The sequence below is a fragment of the Corapipo altera genome, unplaced genomic scaffold (genome assembly GCF_003945725.1).
Source record: "Corapipo altera isolate COAL_440 unplaced genomic scaffold, ASM394572v1 53, whole genome shotgun sequence".
Taxonomy (NCBI): Eukaryota; Metazoa; Chordata; class Aves; order Passeriformes; family Pipridae; genus Corapipo; species Corapipo altera.
Window position 1 is genome coordinate 8,817,612 of NW_020884900.1, and position 16,177 is coordinate 8,833,788.

The following is a 16,177-nucleotide window of genomic DNA, read 5'->3' on the forward strand; positions in this document are numbered from 1 at the left end:
GACATTATCAACTTCACAGAATAACCTGTGTTCTTTTGCATGCGAGACCAGATTTTTCTGTCTTCTGTCTATTTCAAGCCTTCCTCTTGCGTGTTTATAGACAGACAATGAGTTTCCAAAACAGCAGAGAACAATTATCCTGACAACATTTTAACCCACTCCAATACTAACAAACCAACCTCTTTATGCTACTTATCTTGGACTCAGATATTTAGGATCAAGGGAAACAGCACAACAGAGCAAGCGTCCTTTAAAAAACAATGATAGACCAATGCTGATTTAAAACATAATTTACTTAACAGACTTTGAAAAATTAAATTAGAACAAAGAGAGAATCCTTACGTTTCAAAGTATATGAACTTCATTTTTTAAAAAAGTAGTATTGAAATGATAGCTTTACTTTATGTAAACATTGCTACACTGGGCTGTACTTGAAAATTCTCGTGCATGTCTAAGTTGCAAAATGATTTTTCAGTTTAGATACAGCTATGCCAATTAGCACTCAGATGGTTATTTTCGGAATCAACAGCTTTGCAAATTTAATTGCATACCTCTCCATATAACTCAGGATACAATCCTGCACGTTCTGAGAACAGATGTTTCCTAGAGTTTAGAAAAATAGCATTCATAACTGTGTGTGCATTGCAAAGGCAAATAAATTAACAAATAGAGCTCTTTCATTATAAAGTCTCAAGAGGAATGTTCAAATTGCCTTTCTGAAATCAGAAAGTTAAGAACAGCAAATGACAAGTATTTAAATATTTCAAAATATTTTCTCCTTTTTTCTTAAGTGTAAGCATACTCCCCCAATTTGGATGGCAAGAGCCACCAGGCTATGGCAGATTGAACAATATAGTATTAAACCTGCAATTTTGGTAGAAAATTGGAATGTTACAAATATAAAAGTCTGCAGAATAGTACAATGTACATGTGCTCAATACAGTTGGCAGAGGTACTTCAAGATGCACAATTCCTCTGTGGAACAGGAGCTAAAGTAATTTACAAAAGTAATATACTATGAAGACTGTAAGATAGCCAAGTTAGTACAGTCGAGGTTTATAAAAGGAACACAATACAGCAAGGAGCAGCCCTCAGTAGGTTACAAACCTCCAAATACAAAACTGTCTGGCAAATTCCAAGTGGATTCATTTCCATGCACACACAAGTACGCTGCACTCATTAAGTCAGCTTGTACCAAGCTGGAACTGAACTAAAGCTGACTTACACCACCTTTTGCACATATCACCTATTCTGAAATTGCAATAATCAAATTAAAAGGGCTATACCACTTTTATGATCTGTACCTTGTACCTATCAGTTTTCATTTAGCATAAATCTGATTTCAACAGCCTACAGCTCAACAGCCAACATTAGTGTTGTCCCCTTACAATCCACTGCGTAACAGATCACCAGCTGTGTGTCCTTGCTTATGCATTACAGACTCGGAGTGTTGGTTTGAGGGTTTGGAGGATGTTTTGGTGTGGGTTGTGGTTTGTTTTCTTTAACAAGCAAACCTTGGTACTTTTCTCTTTCAGGATAGTAAATTAGCAACTTAATTTAAGAACCAGTCTCTTTTCATATTTGTTAGAAAAACATATACTGTGTGTTTATATATATAAACAAATATACTGTGCATATATATATATCTAGAGATATTCACCATATTGTTGACACCAGAGTGCTAAAACATACATCAATATGAGCACTATATCCAACACTCACTATTATTACTTTTCCCGAAAGAGTTACTACATGCATTTTTCCCATCCATTTATGGGACAGTAAGATACACAAAGACAATTGTTCTGTTTTTCCAATGTGAAAGAGCTGTTCCTGAAAAGCATGCACAGGTTTGGAGATAAAGCAATCAAAACCACACAAAAGTTACTTTGTGGCTTTAAACTCACTAAAGCTAAGTTATCTTTACTTTCAGTGGCTGTTCTGTTTACTTTAACTCATTTAAACACAAAAGAGAAAACTTTCAAGTGATAGAACAACCATATAGACAACCGATAGACTAGACTAAATAAATTCTTATATAAAAAAAAATATCATCACTGCATAGCCACAAGGCAGACTTTCATTTTTGGCAACCTGTATGCAGACCATTTATACTGTTAATTACACTTCAAGACTTGTTATTTAACAGCTAAGAGACCCTTTCAGCAAGAAACTATACTGCTTTGTCAAAGACTTCATAAAGTTCTAATTTTTTAGTCAGTATATCTAAAGGTTGCCATTCAGGTAACAGAGATTATTTGGACCTGTAAAGGGTGTATTATATCCAACACAAGTACATATTTAGGTTAAACTTCACAAACATTCACAAAGAACCTTACTAAGGTAAAAGTATTCTGGTTTTTAGTCATGGTTCATTGATAGCCTGTACCCATCCCTGCATTGTTTTCTATTTTCACAGAAAGAAAACAAAGCACATCCCTGTGAAGTATGGGAACCCCATTTTATGGCTAAGAATCTAAGAAACAAGGCAAGGAGGAGGAGATCATGGAGTGAAAAATGTTATTTGTCTTCCGCCCCCCCCAGCTAGCCCTGTAGGATCTTAGTCATAATGCTTCATAAAAATCTGAACTGACCCACGTAGTCTTCAGCCAATCAATCTTTTCAGTATGGCAGGTTTTGAAAAGGGCCAGCAATACTCATTGGGAACAGTACCATTAACATTGCATTCAAAAAAAGAAAACATTGGAAACCAGATCCTTGCTCTCCTGCTCTGTTGATACGCTCTAGTATTAGCCAACGTATGGTAATACAAAAAGAGTCTTGTAGTGATGTAAAAGGCAATGAATACGTCTATAGAATAATGTTCATGTGCAGCCAAAATGAAGAAGATTCCAAAGAGATTCAGGACCCAGGACAAGGTGTGCAAGAAGTTCCAGCTCCTTGGCGTATCTAGGAGAAAACAGAAAATGATTAACTTTGAATGTCTCAAAAATCTGAGTCACTACAAAATCCAGACCTGGACATCTGATATTTTCATAGAGACTTTTCATCTAAAAATGTCAAGAAATGACTGTCTTTATTTGGAAATACTGTAGAGAGGTCCTGTAAATCCAACCAAAACAACCACACAAGTTATATATGTCTATTACTTCATGACTTCATTTACAAATGCATTTCTGGATTAATAGAGCATCCTAAAATGGCTTAGGATACTGCAAAGCAAAATCCTTTGTTCAAACAACTTGTTTTAATGAAAATCAGTCATTTTCTATGTTGTAAGGGGGAAAATGTAACGAAACATACATTACTGTTGTTGCAATCAGTCCATCATAGGTGAACTCAAACTAATTATCTTTTCTTGCTATATTATGTATCAAGTCACACTTGGTATTTACAGAAGACCACCACTGTTTCATATATTCTCACACATTCTGAGGCTTGGTATTTGGGCTTTACAGATGATACCAAACATATGGCCCCCTAGCCAGGTATTTTGGCTGACAGAGGTCAGTGGCAGATACCCAGGGAAGTGTATGGCAACAGACAACTTTAAGTATCTTCCCCAGTACTCTCCCAGCAGCAAGCCAGAAAGCCTTTGTCATTTCTTGGCTCACACATTAATTCAAGTGCCCTGTTCATCCCCTCATTAATCCAGGTGGTGGTGTTCCTTTCCTGTCTGCAAGTTCACTGTCACAAACCTGAGAAAGAGCACAGGAATCTGAATTTGTATTTGTTTGCTTAAATGTTACACTCTGAAATTTTTGAGGAAGTCAAGGAACAGACACTCTTTAATACTTCAGGACATTTAAATATTTACACTCTCACATCCCTGGTTGACAGCAAGCAGTAGGTATTCTTAATACTTAAGGACATTTGAGTATTGACACTCTGTACTTACATTCTGTGACAAAGAAGTTGAGCATGGTCAGGACGACAGTGTGCCCACTGAACATATAGTCTCCACAGGTGTGTACTCCAGTCAGAGTCATTCCAAAGCCACTCCATATTGCAAATGCCCGCTGGAGTTTTGCCCAAACATTGCCATACAACTAAAAAACAGTGACATTAACCTTTACTGAGTTCCAATCCCACTGCCCAAACAGTATGTCCTTACAGTTACTTGTATCGCACTACGTATGTTTAATACCATTTATCATGTTGTGTCTTTTATTAAAATGCAGGTTAGCACATCTTTGGATGTGCTGTGGCACTGAGTCACATTAGTAACTACAATTACTAATTGTATTCATCATACCTCTGATGAATACTGGAATTTAGAGCAAGTACTTTGTTGCAAGTGATTTACCCACAGTCTGCCAACTTTTTTTCAATGTATTCAGCTTCCCTACTGTCAAGCTTTCAATTTGTTCAGCTCAAACCTCTCCTAACTAAAAGTTAGGATGAAACCATAAAATCCCATGTTCTATGGAATATCCCTTATGAGAAGGGGTGAAATAACAACAGTTTGTTGGGGTCTTTTTCAAAACCATGCATTCAACAAGACAAAGAAGCGATTACTCCCCTTTCAGCCTTTCTTCATGAAGTCAGTATCTTAAGTGCACACTTTGGTGTGTTCTCTCTGGTTTACACTGTGAAATATTCTGAACACACTTCCCCAACTAACTATATCCTCTCCAAAGTGGCAAGTGCTTCTAAGACCCCTAAGGATGCTTGCCTGTGTATGGTAATTAATGCAGGGGCTTGGAAGGAAACAGGAGAGAAACATGTTGTTCTTAAAAAACACACATCTAACACTATAGTCACAACAATCTTAAAATGCTTTAAATTGTGTTTCCTTTTTAAAAAAAAAAAGTTAGATATGATTAAGTTTTTACCTTTCCAGTACACTGCAAATGCTGGCCTGGCACCGAGAGTGAGGTAACAAACATTGTAATGCAACGTAGTAAGAACACTGTCCCCATGAGGCTGCACAGCCTGCGCAGGAGTATGGATCTGGGAAAAGTACACAAGAACTGGAACCAGGAAAGTTATGATAAAAACATTTCACCTCACCCCAACTTAATCCCATGATGTCCCTTCATCACTGCTGCAAGCTTTACAACATTTTTTTTTAAATTATGTAGTACTATCAAGATATGGTTACACATGACAGTGAGTCACTGTAGCAAGCTTACTCTCATCAAAAAGTACCAAAAGCTTTGGCACTCATACCTTTTGTTGGCAAATTGACAAAAATCAATAAACCAGTAAAAATTTAACTTAAAATATGCATACACACAAAAGCGTTTTCTACTCTCAGTGAAAGCAAACTGTGGAAATTCATTCTTGTAGGATTTTCTTATAAACAAAACTGTTACAGTAGGAGAGTATAGATTGACAACTCTCTGAAAAAAATATATATCTTCTAAAGGAAATTACTTATAGATATGGTAGAAAAGCAAATTCAGATTACTCCTTTGAAAGATTCACAAGTCATCATTCTTGATTCAATCCTCCCTAATCCATTTTAATAGGGACATACTAGGAGCTGACAAGATTTTTACTGAATGGATACTCTTAAACAATCATTGTAAATTCTTGTTACAGTTCTCCCTCTGAATCAAAGTACCAGTTAATTTGGATTTTATATACTCTACCTGTGTTTGTGAAGCAGAAGAACCAACAGCCAAATGTAACAAAGAATTACTCCACATACTTCAGTCATAGCAAAAGCCCATGGTATCCTAGGGACGCTAAAAAAATGGACAAAGGAAGAAAGTTTATACAAAGGCTTAATTTTTTTCCTAGTCTCAGTATTGAAAATAAGGGCATATAAAGTTCTATCCTCAAAACTAATTTGCATTCATCTGACAATAGTATAAATTACAGCCAAAATTTCTTTTGTTAGACTGAATGAAATAGAATTTGAAATATTTTTAATTACATTGTCTCCTTTCTAGTAACGTATTTCCCGCAGACATTTACACAGAATTCACAAAGTCAGAGAAAATCTCACTAGTATGCTCTCTAAATTTACATATATGATTTACTGACAGGATGTGTTCCATTGTTTCCCAACAACCTTTTTCATTCTGACACAAACTTGCAATCATGTCAATTATGCTGCTTATGCTCGTAAGAATGCCATGTCAACACAATTCATGAAATGCTGCAAAGCCTAAAATCCTAAATACTTGTAATGAAGCAAAAGTGCACAGAAAAGTGTCAGGGCAAATAAATCTTTTGACAAGGAAAGCTAGAAGGTCTGCATGTAGTGATTATCAGTGAAATTTTGAAAACAGTTTTCAAGTCTTTTCTGTACACACATGGCACTAGTAAAAATTTCTACTCCGTAATCACCAAAATACAGATCAACAGATTTCAAGAGAGGCTGCTGCTCATAGTTTTGTGCTCCCCCTGATACAAAAGAGTAGCAAAGTGCTGCTCAAATCTGAGCTCTGTAGTAATCCTCTCACATTATTTTGTGAGCTGCTGCTTTCTGACCTCCCCATCCTCCTGCCCACTGAATACCATGGTAGCACCCTGGGAACAAAATAGCTCCTGTTCTCTCTCCTCTCTTTGACTCTGCTGGATGTGGTACATCCTTGCTGAGTTATATATAAATTTAGGGGGGATTCTGCACACGTAGTCAAAAGATTAGACTCCTACTGACTTCTTGAAAGTCATTAATGAAAATGGAAATTACTGGCAGGAATAAGTAGATCAAAGAGACTGAACTTTTAAACAGTTTAGCTTGCCTTTTAAAACTCTCTAGGCAGTTAAGTTCTCCATGGTGCAAGTGCACTTCCTCAAAGGGAGCATTTATCCTTTAATTCAATCATCTGTAGGCAATGACTCGAATTTGACCTTTGCTATTGTGTGTCTTTTTGCCTGAAGTACAATATTTTTTGTTTAAAAAACCGAGCAGGCACTGCATAAGTCACAACAGTGGTTTAGTACACAGATACCCTATGGTTAAAACAGATGCTGGTTTATTCATTCTGCTTCAGAGTTTCCCTAGACCATGTTCAACAAGCTGACAGTGGAGAGACAGCAAAAATGCAGTATCAACGTCATTCCCTTTCAATTCCTTGCTCATTGGCAGAACAAAATATTCCTTCATCAACAGTTTTTCTATATTTTCTATATTTCTATATTTTCTATATTTCTACATTTTCTACATGTTAAGCTTCATAGCAGCAACTGCATTTCAGAAAATGCGTATGGTTGCCAGCTGACCACCATCCTTTTTACTAGAAAGTGAGGATGGATGAATTAATTCCTGTGTTGTGATGAGCTAAAGATTTAAACTAAATAGAAACTCAGTAGAATAACAGCTCAATTTATTTTCTCCTAAGACTAAATCTCTGCATCCAACTGAGGGGCATTTCAATCTTACCAGAATGATTTACTACACTCTAATTAGTATTTTGCAGAGGTGTCTTCTAGAGCAAATGAAACTTCGAAAACAAAGAAAAGACAGCCTATATTTTAACCATGAAGTTACTATTTTGTTTTAAGAGAAAATTTCTTACCTGTCTAGAAATATGTCTGGTAGAGGTGGATATGTTTGCATGTCAGGTACTCGCTCATGCACTATAACCATAACGAATGATGTAAAGCCAAACACTATGAAAACATACACACAACTTAAAACTGTCTTCCAGTACTCGGGGTCCAGTCTCCGTGTGGCATGTTTGTTCTTTCCGTTTGCATACTGGTACTGATCACCATTCAGGTCAGTCATTAGTCCATCATAGTCCCGAGGTACTTCACCATTACAAAACCAATCTGTACCCTGCAGTGAACCAGCTGGGCACACTGTGCCGATGTGACTGTCACTGTTGTAACCCAGCTCCTCCAGGACGTCAAGATGTTGCTTCTGCAGTTTGCGGATGGACAGCATTAGTCTCTTGATATCCCCCAGGACCTTGATTTCCAGTGGAGGGGATCGTAAATCATACTCAGTAAGTGTCAGCAGTGTGATTCCATCTAGCCTATGTCTATTGCACAGAACATCCACATATTCACAGAAACCTTCTTCCTTCAGCCACTTGGCCACATTCTTGGTAGTCCAACGTCGAATGCAAAGCTGGTTATTGGCTGCCATGGTCCTTCTTTATCCACCAATCAAACTGACCTGCTGATACCCAAGAAGGAGACAAGACCAGAATGTTTATCAAAGATTATGGAAATGCCAGTGTCTTTTGTGCAATTTTAGATGCTTAATTAGCCCAAGACTTTTTCTATAAGAGATAGCTAAAAACCAGACACAATTTCTTAGGTAATACAAAAATGCTTTGAAATTTTTTTTTATTCAAGCAAAACTAAATTAGGATTATCTCCTTTGCTCCCAAGTAGAAATTTAAAGATTAGAAGAAGCAGAATATTTCCTATACATATCTAGTACACTTTAACCATCTCAGATTTATTTAAACAAAACTATAAATTACAATAGGCAATGAAAACCAGATACTACTCTATTTGAATACCAGCTCAATCATTAGTCTTTTCCACTGTTTGCAGTTCATCAACTATGCAAGAAAGTAGAGCCAGCAACCATGCAAAATTGAATTATAGCTGAAATAACACATTACTGGTCCAATATATTCCACTGTTTTAAAATATATACTGACGCTTTGGTGGCACGACATTTTCCCTTCACTCGCTTCCAAGTAAACCTAGATATCTACAATAATATTGACCTGAAGTATCTTAGTTGTATGTTGATGGTACAATCATCATATTTCTATATTTGTTTGATCTCAGTAATTTAGACGTTTACTGTATTGTGAATCCTTTAAAATATTCAGCTTTCAAAAATAACATTACTAGAAATTACGCATTTGCTTTGATTTTAAAGCATCTTTAAAAGTGATGTGCTAGTAGATAACATAGTAACACACCAAAACCGAAGAGATGTATTCTCTTTATACAGATTTCTCAGTAATTGTGTTCCTGACTATAGAATAATGCTTGAAGGAAGGAGAGACAGCTCAGCAACATTTTAGTCACATGATGGTGATGAGTCGCCAGAAAAACAACCAGAAAAAAAGTTAACTACAGGACATTACATGGAATACATTACAAAACTTTGAAAGGCTACCAGTGAAGTAAAAGTACTGAAAAGTTTATGCAATATTTAAGACCCACAGCAGTACAGAATGGATTTGTGCATAATTTATATTTGGTGGCTCATGCACAGCTACCATCTAAGAAACAGCTACAATTTCACAGCTCTTTTGTACTCGAAAAAACAGCCTAATTAACTAGAATGCTTCAATCATGCCAACCAAATCTCAGAAAATACAAGAGAGTACAATACACTAGTGTCACATGCATCATTCAAGGCTTTTGGAATGAAAGCAAAGAAACAGTGTATTTAATCTATTATTTAGCTTCTGTATATAGTAAACTGGTACTCAAACCCATAATGAATATTCAGCACAGTTCTATATCTTTTTCAGAGGCACAGCTCTCTCAAAAACAGAAGCTCTTTCCTTTTCACTTCTCTTTTTAAGGAGGTATAGTACCTATTTTGCTCTTAATTATTGGATGCAACTTTTTCTTCTGGCTTTCATCTAACAGAACCATGAACTATTTTATACTGCATCAGAGAAGATTCAATTTGTCTAATGGAATTTCCCAGCAGTGCAAAAGTAATATTTTAGAAGAAAAACGAGCACACAAATCAAACTTGCCCTTCTAAAATAATCAAGGGTGTGATACTTCTCAGGATTTTCTCTCAGGAGTTGATTGTATATTAACAACATGTACTTGATTCATAGCTTTAATTTCTCAAAACTCCATATACAGTCAATATGTATATAAGCTTTAATACTTTGATTTAAATAGTTGCCAAAAATCCATAAAAAAACTACCAGAATATCTGGATATACCATACGCATCCTTCTCCATATAAAAGGGTATGTTCTCATTTTTATGTTATCTTATTATTTTTGAAAGTCTGGCTCAAAACAAGTGTAACACTTACTTTGCTCACACAGCTAGTAACAAAAAAAATTATTACATTTAATTTGCAATAAATAATCTGTTAATTGACCTTTTGTGTATTACATATTTTTATCTTACTTCAGGGTTTCTGTTTAACCTGTGGTGGCAACTAAGTGCCATGCAGCCATTTGCCCACAAACAGTTTAATAATCAAGTAAAATATAACGAAAGATGAAAATAACAGAGAGACAAATAACATCCAAGAAAGACAAGTGATGCACACTACAACTGCTTACCTGGCAGAGCAGGGGAAACCAAAAATTCCTTGATTTAGGGTCAGCACCACTTCACAACAACTAGAACATCAGTGTGTTATCAACATTATTCTTATACTAAATCCAAAACATCCAGTAAAAACAAACAAACTTGAGTTGCTTATCTGAACCTCCAACTTTCCTTACTCAGAAACACAGGTGAAATACTTAAAAAAAGTTGTTAATCACAGTGTTTTTTATAACACAGTAATCATCATAAGTTTTCTAAAAGCAGTAAACGTAGACTCACTACAAATACAGTCAACTTACTGATTTGTCTTCTAACAAAAGCAACTTCTGAGGACAAAAGGAAGAAACTCGCCCTAACCTAAGAGAATTCTGTTCATTTGTCACAAGCCAAGTAGCCTAACAGCAGCCTTGTCTTTCTTCACCTGGCACTGCCAGAATAAAATCCTTCCAAATGCACAGTGAGCATACTCATCAAAGGTCACTATGGGCTGGACGTGAGAGAAATTCTACGTTAACCTCAAGATGCAGCTGATAGGACCAGCTCCTTTTTTTAAACCCTGTCAATGACAAGACCTTTAACCAACTGGAATAGATAAAGAAATCAACAAAAAATACAAATTTAAACACACAGCTTGTAGCTAATTTCATGTCAACAGCAACAGTAAAGTTCAGTTTTGATGACAAGGCCATTTGGTTGAACACTGAAACTCCTTCCTCTTCAGACTACTCAATTAGTGCCCCTTCCATACTTTATCAGGGGAAGTGCTTTTTACACTTTAATCTTAGCACCTGGAATACAATAAGTATCCCTGTGTCCAATTGCTCCTGTTCATTTTTGAAGCTGAAGAATGCTACATAACATTTACAACACCACCAGGCTGTTACACCAGACTAAGGGACTAAGTCAGCTGGATAACTGTACCTGTCTTCTGAAAGAAAACAGCACTGGTAACTACCTTGCCTTCCACATTACTGCTATTACTGCTGAAGCCAAATATAGGATAACATTATTTATTGATGAATAACACGCATGAGTAACACAAAGCAAGCACAGACTTAAGTGTCAGAGGGCAAAATATACTTTTCACCTGACATTGCAGCAATGTCTGTATCCTGCTACTTGATTACTTTCCTGGTACTGTGACTTATGCTTAGCAAGCTCATCAACAGTATGTATCATGTGTCCCATTTTCCTTCCCCAACCTTTCAATTAACAGCATGAACACAGCTGAATATGAACTGCATGTGTATAAAGATTTACTTTTTTAAAAGAAAAATGTTACTTTATGAGCTATGAACATTCCTACAATTTGGTTAGGGCATTTTAAGAAATTAGATGCCTCTGAGAGGCTGAGTATACAAAGTATAGGTGCATATTTAAATATGGAAAATTAACCTCTCTCAAAATGATTATCCATGATTCATTCTGTCATGTTTCCCTTTATTGAATTACTGCCAATCCACCAGTAAGTCCCTAACTTTCCTAGCTTACAGACTTTGAGACAATATATTGAGGTAAAAATGTGGAAAGTTGAATCTGCTTATCACTACTCTAGCCAAGGAAAAGTAGCATTAATATCATACTAACATTAGGCTGCAAACTTGTTACAGAAACAAAACCTGATTACACCAGAATCGTAGCTGAGGGGTTAAACATGATCCTAGTTATGTCCACAGCAGTTAGCAGAATGCTGACTCGTTTTGTTTATTCCAGACACAATGCAAAACCCTACCAGCACCATTTACTGTTTCACCACCTGCCCTCATGTACCTGGAAGAGCCTTCTTGACATGCCTCTTGATTTTTTTTCCCTTAGGTTCAATTCCCACCATCCTTGAGAGGAATTTTAGGAAAGATGCTGAAGAATATCAGATTTCAAGTGATTTAACCTACATCTCTTAGTGGAAGGTTTCAAGCTGAAGTTTGAACATAGGCAATTCCAACTCAGCCCCTCCTTTGCTGCATCTGCTGGCCCAGGAGCACATCTCTCACCTCAGGGGAAAAGTTATTCCGTGCCAAAGCTGCTGCTTCACAATGTGGGCAAGATCCGTGTTTGAGGCCTTGTTCCCCAGCACAAAAAAGCTATACACAAAAACATGTGCTGAGCCAGCCCACAATAGTAAGGCTACTGTCACATACCAACTTAGTAATGCTCCGCTGCAAAAAGAACACACAGCACTGCCTTGTTATGCAGCAAAAGTCTTGGATACTCTGCTGACTTACATCAGAAGCCTGTCACCTGCTCTTCCTGGAAACTCTGAATTCTTCAGTGCTTATTTAAAGCAAATAGCACTGAAGATTTCACTGCCATATAGCACACAGTGACTTAATCACTACCTTCTAAATGCCACCGGATATAGTACGGTATCTTAAAAACAAAAGGATAAAAACAACACTTGCAAAAACAATACATGATTTTTCAGGAGTTTTTAAGTACAATGCTTACCATACTATATATAAAATCGATCAAACACAGCACAATAACCACCATGAGACCAAAAAATTGTGTAGTCTCATGAAGTAAGAATTCAACGATTTCAAATACAGAAATATTCCTGTTAAACTTGCCTTCATGCATAGCACTAAGGCCTTTGCTATCATACATGAGATTATCAGCAGTAGCTTAACTGTACTCAAAGTCACTAACTGAAACTGAATGCAAGATAAGAAATCTCTTAAAGTAACACTAGTTTAGTCTTGAGTTTCAAGCCATCAAGGAAGATTAGCTTTTCGAGAAATATTTATGGAAGTGTAGCATGTGGATCAAATATTAGCTCTAGATGGTTAGCAGTCTTTCTGTTGGGACACCTCCATGCAAGACTGATAGCAGCTACTACTACAGAAAGTCCTGAAAGGCAAACATATTTGTCTTAAGAACCACTAAGTGTAGTTACATATTGCAGCAAACTGAACAGCATGCATACTGCTCCCTTATTTTTACACCTCATTGAGCCAAACAGGTTGTATTACACTCAAGTGAACACTAAGAGCAGCTCAACTCCTAATCTACTAACCACCTAACAAAACATTTTTTTATCCTACTGACATAATTCAAGGCACACACAAGTGATTTTTAAACAACTGATCGAGTACTCCACCACTTATCATAGGATGTAATTCACAGTATTTCATTAATATTTGTACAAGCTCTTGAACATTTCACATGCTAAATATCAGGTGTCAAGTACTTTGGCTCCAGCTTCAAGGAATAGAATATCCATCTTGTAACAGAATGTTGGCTGCTCTTTATCCCTACACAACTTAGTAGTAACACACCTCAGGTTTGTCTTCCCCCTTTTCATCCCACGCCCTCATCTCAGAATTGAAATAGGGAGAGACATAAACAATCTCTCCATCCAAATGAATACCAGAACAATATCTGAAGCTGTTTGATCTTACTCTCCACAATCATTTACCACCTCATCTTTCTACTCTAGTGAAAATCTAGTAGCCTTCCTCATTTTAGATGCATTAAACTAAATAAGAAATAAAAAGTTTTTAAAAGGTATGCAATTATCAAATATATATAATGTAATATGGTTACTGGATCTCAACCAGCATAGCAGGCTGCAAAACTGAGCTCTGTATAAAGAAAAGAGATAGCACAGAACCAGAAAGATTGCAAATCCTAGGCCAAGCTGTGGTTTTAATTGTATTCTACCAAAATAACACCCCAATCAGCCAGTAAAAAGATCTCACAGAACATCAAACAAGATAATTTAAAATTCTTGCACTTAACTAATCTACAAAACATTTCCTTCACATCTAAGCAGCACTAACACAACAAAAATTTACAAAACTTCGCAAAGAAATTCCTTCCACTTAGTATAAAAATCACTTTGTGCTAATCCTGCAGGTTAATTCTACCTTTTTTCTGTATCACAGAAAGTAAAAGGAAGAACAAGACCACAGGAATTTCGTTACCTCTGATATCCAGCAAGAGGCACCCCCTATCAAACACGAGGGGCACTTAAATGCCAGAAACTGTTGTCAGCTCTTGCCACTCCAGAGCACAGCATGATCAGCTGCTCTGTGGAGGTGGCACAGGCTTCATGTCCAGCTGCAACAAGGGACCTCTGTGGACACAGAGCAGACTCAGCCAAGTGGAATCTTCCATCAAGTCATCTTACAACACAGAATGCATGTTGCATTTTTATAAAATTAATTTTGCAAACTGAAGCCTCCAATACAAAGCCATGAGACTTCAACTTCTTACAAACCAATAAATATGTGAACATTAAAACTGCTTGTCATTTGCCGCTTCTTCCATTAACTTACAGAGCCGAAAAAAATCTACCCTTTTGAAGTTCTTGGGTTTTTTTAAATCATCATGGCTAGGCTTTGCGAATGAAGATTTGGGATTTGGTTGGGTTTTTTTAAATGGCAATCAGCAATGACCAAGTGACTGGTCTGAGGCCACCAAATACATCAGCAACATAGATTTAAGAGACTGAGTGGGTAACATTTCCTGCAGTTTCAACTTTCTGAGAACGCTCAAGCCTTAAACTCTCAGAAAACCTGTCCCTCAAAGGCAGAACCCTCCATTTAATTCTGAAACTTGAACAGCACACATGAAAACCAGTAACAGCACTTTTCCATGCTTCCTTTTTAATATTCTAATCCTTCACGCTCAAAAGCATTTTTACGCAGAACTAAACACTTCGGCCTCAGAAACCCCACCAATTTTACAGAAAAAAAAAAAAAAAAGGTAAGACCGCTGAGTATCTGTTTCGAACCCGGTCCAACTGTTTGGTTATCTGACTGTACGACTGACATGGAGCATCATTTCCAGGAACGATCTGTTTGCTGCGCAGGCTGACACTGGAATCAGACCCCACAGGGTTCCCCAGACCCCCGAACGAGCCGCACAGCGACCGCACGGCCCGGCCTCCCCGAGCCGTGCCCCGGCGACGCTCGGCATCCCCGCCGGTCCCGCCCCTGCCCTCATCACCCTCACACTCCGTCTCCTACTACGGCTTACAGAGTTCAGACGGAAACCGAGGCGACCGGGCACTGAACACTTCATCCCGAGCACCGCAGGACATCCCTCCACCCGCAGGCTGGTCCCTCACGGGCCGGCCCGGAGCGCCCGGCGGGCGGTCAGACCCCGGCGATGCGCCCGGGACCGGCCTGCAATCACGGCCGAGCGGATTTCAGTGCGGGCACACAGCACGGGAGGCTGGTGCCCCTCCCGCGGTAGGCGAAGCTGTTCTCCTCCAGCACCGCCCCTGCAGCGGTGCAGCCCTTCCCTCCCGCAGCCCGGGGCGCGCACACGCCGCAGCGGGGGCAGCGCCCGCGGCCCCGGCGGGCTCCCACCCGCAGGGCGGCCCCGGCGCTCCCCCGCCTCACCTGCCGCTGAGTGGCGGTGCCGCAGCTCCCGCACCCGCCGCGGCGGCTCCTCCGCGCCCTCGCCCTCGCTGTCCCCGGCGGCGGCGGCGGCGGCCACCGCCACCCCCCATCACCGCCCGGAAGCGGCGGCGGCGGCGCCGGGCGGCGGCGGCGGAAGGGGCGGGACGGGCCCCGCCGCGGCCTCGCTGGGAGGGGCCCGGAGCTGTGCGGGACGATGGGACTCTGTGCGTGGTCGGCAGCGAGTTGTTTAGACCTCGTAAAACAAAAAAATAAGTAATCTGTAATCCCCACAGAGACCAGCTGAAGGGAGACGCAAGGGTGTCTTGCGCATGCTTAGACCAGGCTAAGGGAGTTGTTCTCCTGGAAGATACCATAGCATATGTTTTTCCCGTATGATCTTTCTCTCCATCACTGGGAACTTAGTACAGCCTGGATGTGAGAAAGACACTGAACAGGATTTTTTTTTTTTTTTGAGAGTTATCCTGACATAATTTAAAAAGCCACCAGTGCAGTAATGAAAAATATCCCCATCCTTAATCTAAAGGCATGTGTCAGGACAAAATAGCAGAGAAAATTTACAGGAGCCTCGCCCTGTCAATCCTCATATCAATCCTCATATCAATCATTGCAAAACATTTCAGTTGCAGCATTATTCTTTTCTGATGCCCGTAGGAAAAAAAAAATCAATA

The 16,177-nt window shown here is 38.8% G+C and overlaps 1 protein-coding gene across 7 annotated transcripts; it reads right to left on the reverse strand.

The window, feature by feature from the left end:
• Nucleotides 1-275: 275 nt before the first annotated feature.
• Nucleotides 276-15,580, reverse strand: SAMD8 (sterile alpha motif domain containing 8). 7 transcript variants are annotated; one of them, XM_027649476.1, is made up of 6 exons: nucleotides 15,489-15,580; nucleotides 7,437-8,044; nucleotides 5,559-5,654; nucleotides 4,797-4,914; nucleotides 3,860-4,010; nucleotides 276-2,910 (listed from the first exon to the last, which is right to left on the reverse strand). In XM_027649476.1, the coding sequence occupies exons 2-6, from the start codon at nucleotides 8,009-8,011 to the stop codon at nucleotides 2,606-2,608; spliced, it is 1,245 nt and encodes a 414-aa protein (XP_027505277.1). In that variant the 5' UTR covers nucleotides 8,012-8,044; nucleotides 15,489-15,580; the 3' UTR covers nucleotides 276-2,605. The 7 variants fall into 7 exon arrangements, with proteins under 7 accessions (XP_027505277.1, XP_027505281.1, XP_027505279.1 ...); XM_027649480.1 differs by having other exon boundaries at nucleotides 7,437-8,041; nucleotides 15,489-15,571; XM_027649478.1 differs by lacking the exon at nucleotides 15,489-15,580 and adding an exon at nucleotides 15,121-15,243 and having other exon boundaries at nucleotides 7,437-8,041.
• Between the last annotated feature and the right edge of the window lie 597 nt (nucleotides 15,581-16,177).

Excerpts from the sequence above, each read along its gene's own strand:
- SAMD8 (XM_027649476.1), bottom strand. The coding sequence starts at position 8,011 with ATGGCAGCCAATAACCAGCTTTGCATTCGACGTTGGACTACCAAGAAT. Across the intron at positions 4,915-5,558 it reads CTTCTGCTTCACAAACACAG|ATCCATACTCCTGCGCAGGC; the intron begins GTAGAGTATATA and ends TACTTTTCCCAG. Across the intron at positions 4,011-4,796 it reads ATTTGCAGTGTACTGGAAAG|TTGTATGGCAATGTTTGGGC; the intron begins GTAAAAACTTAA and ends ACTGTTTTTTAG.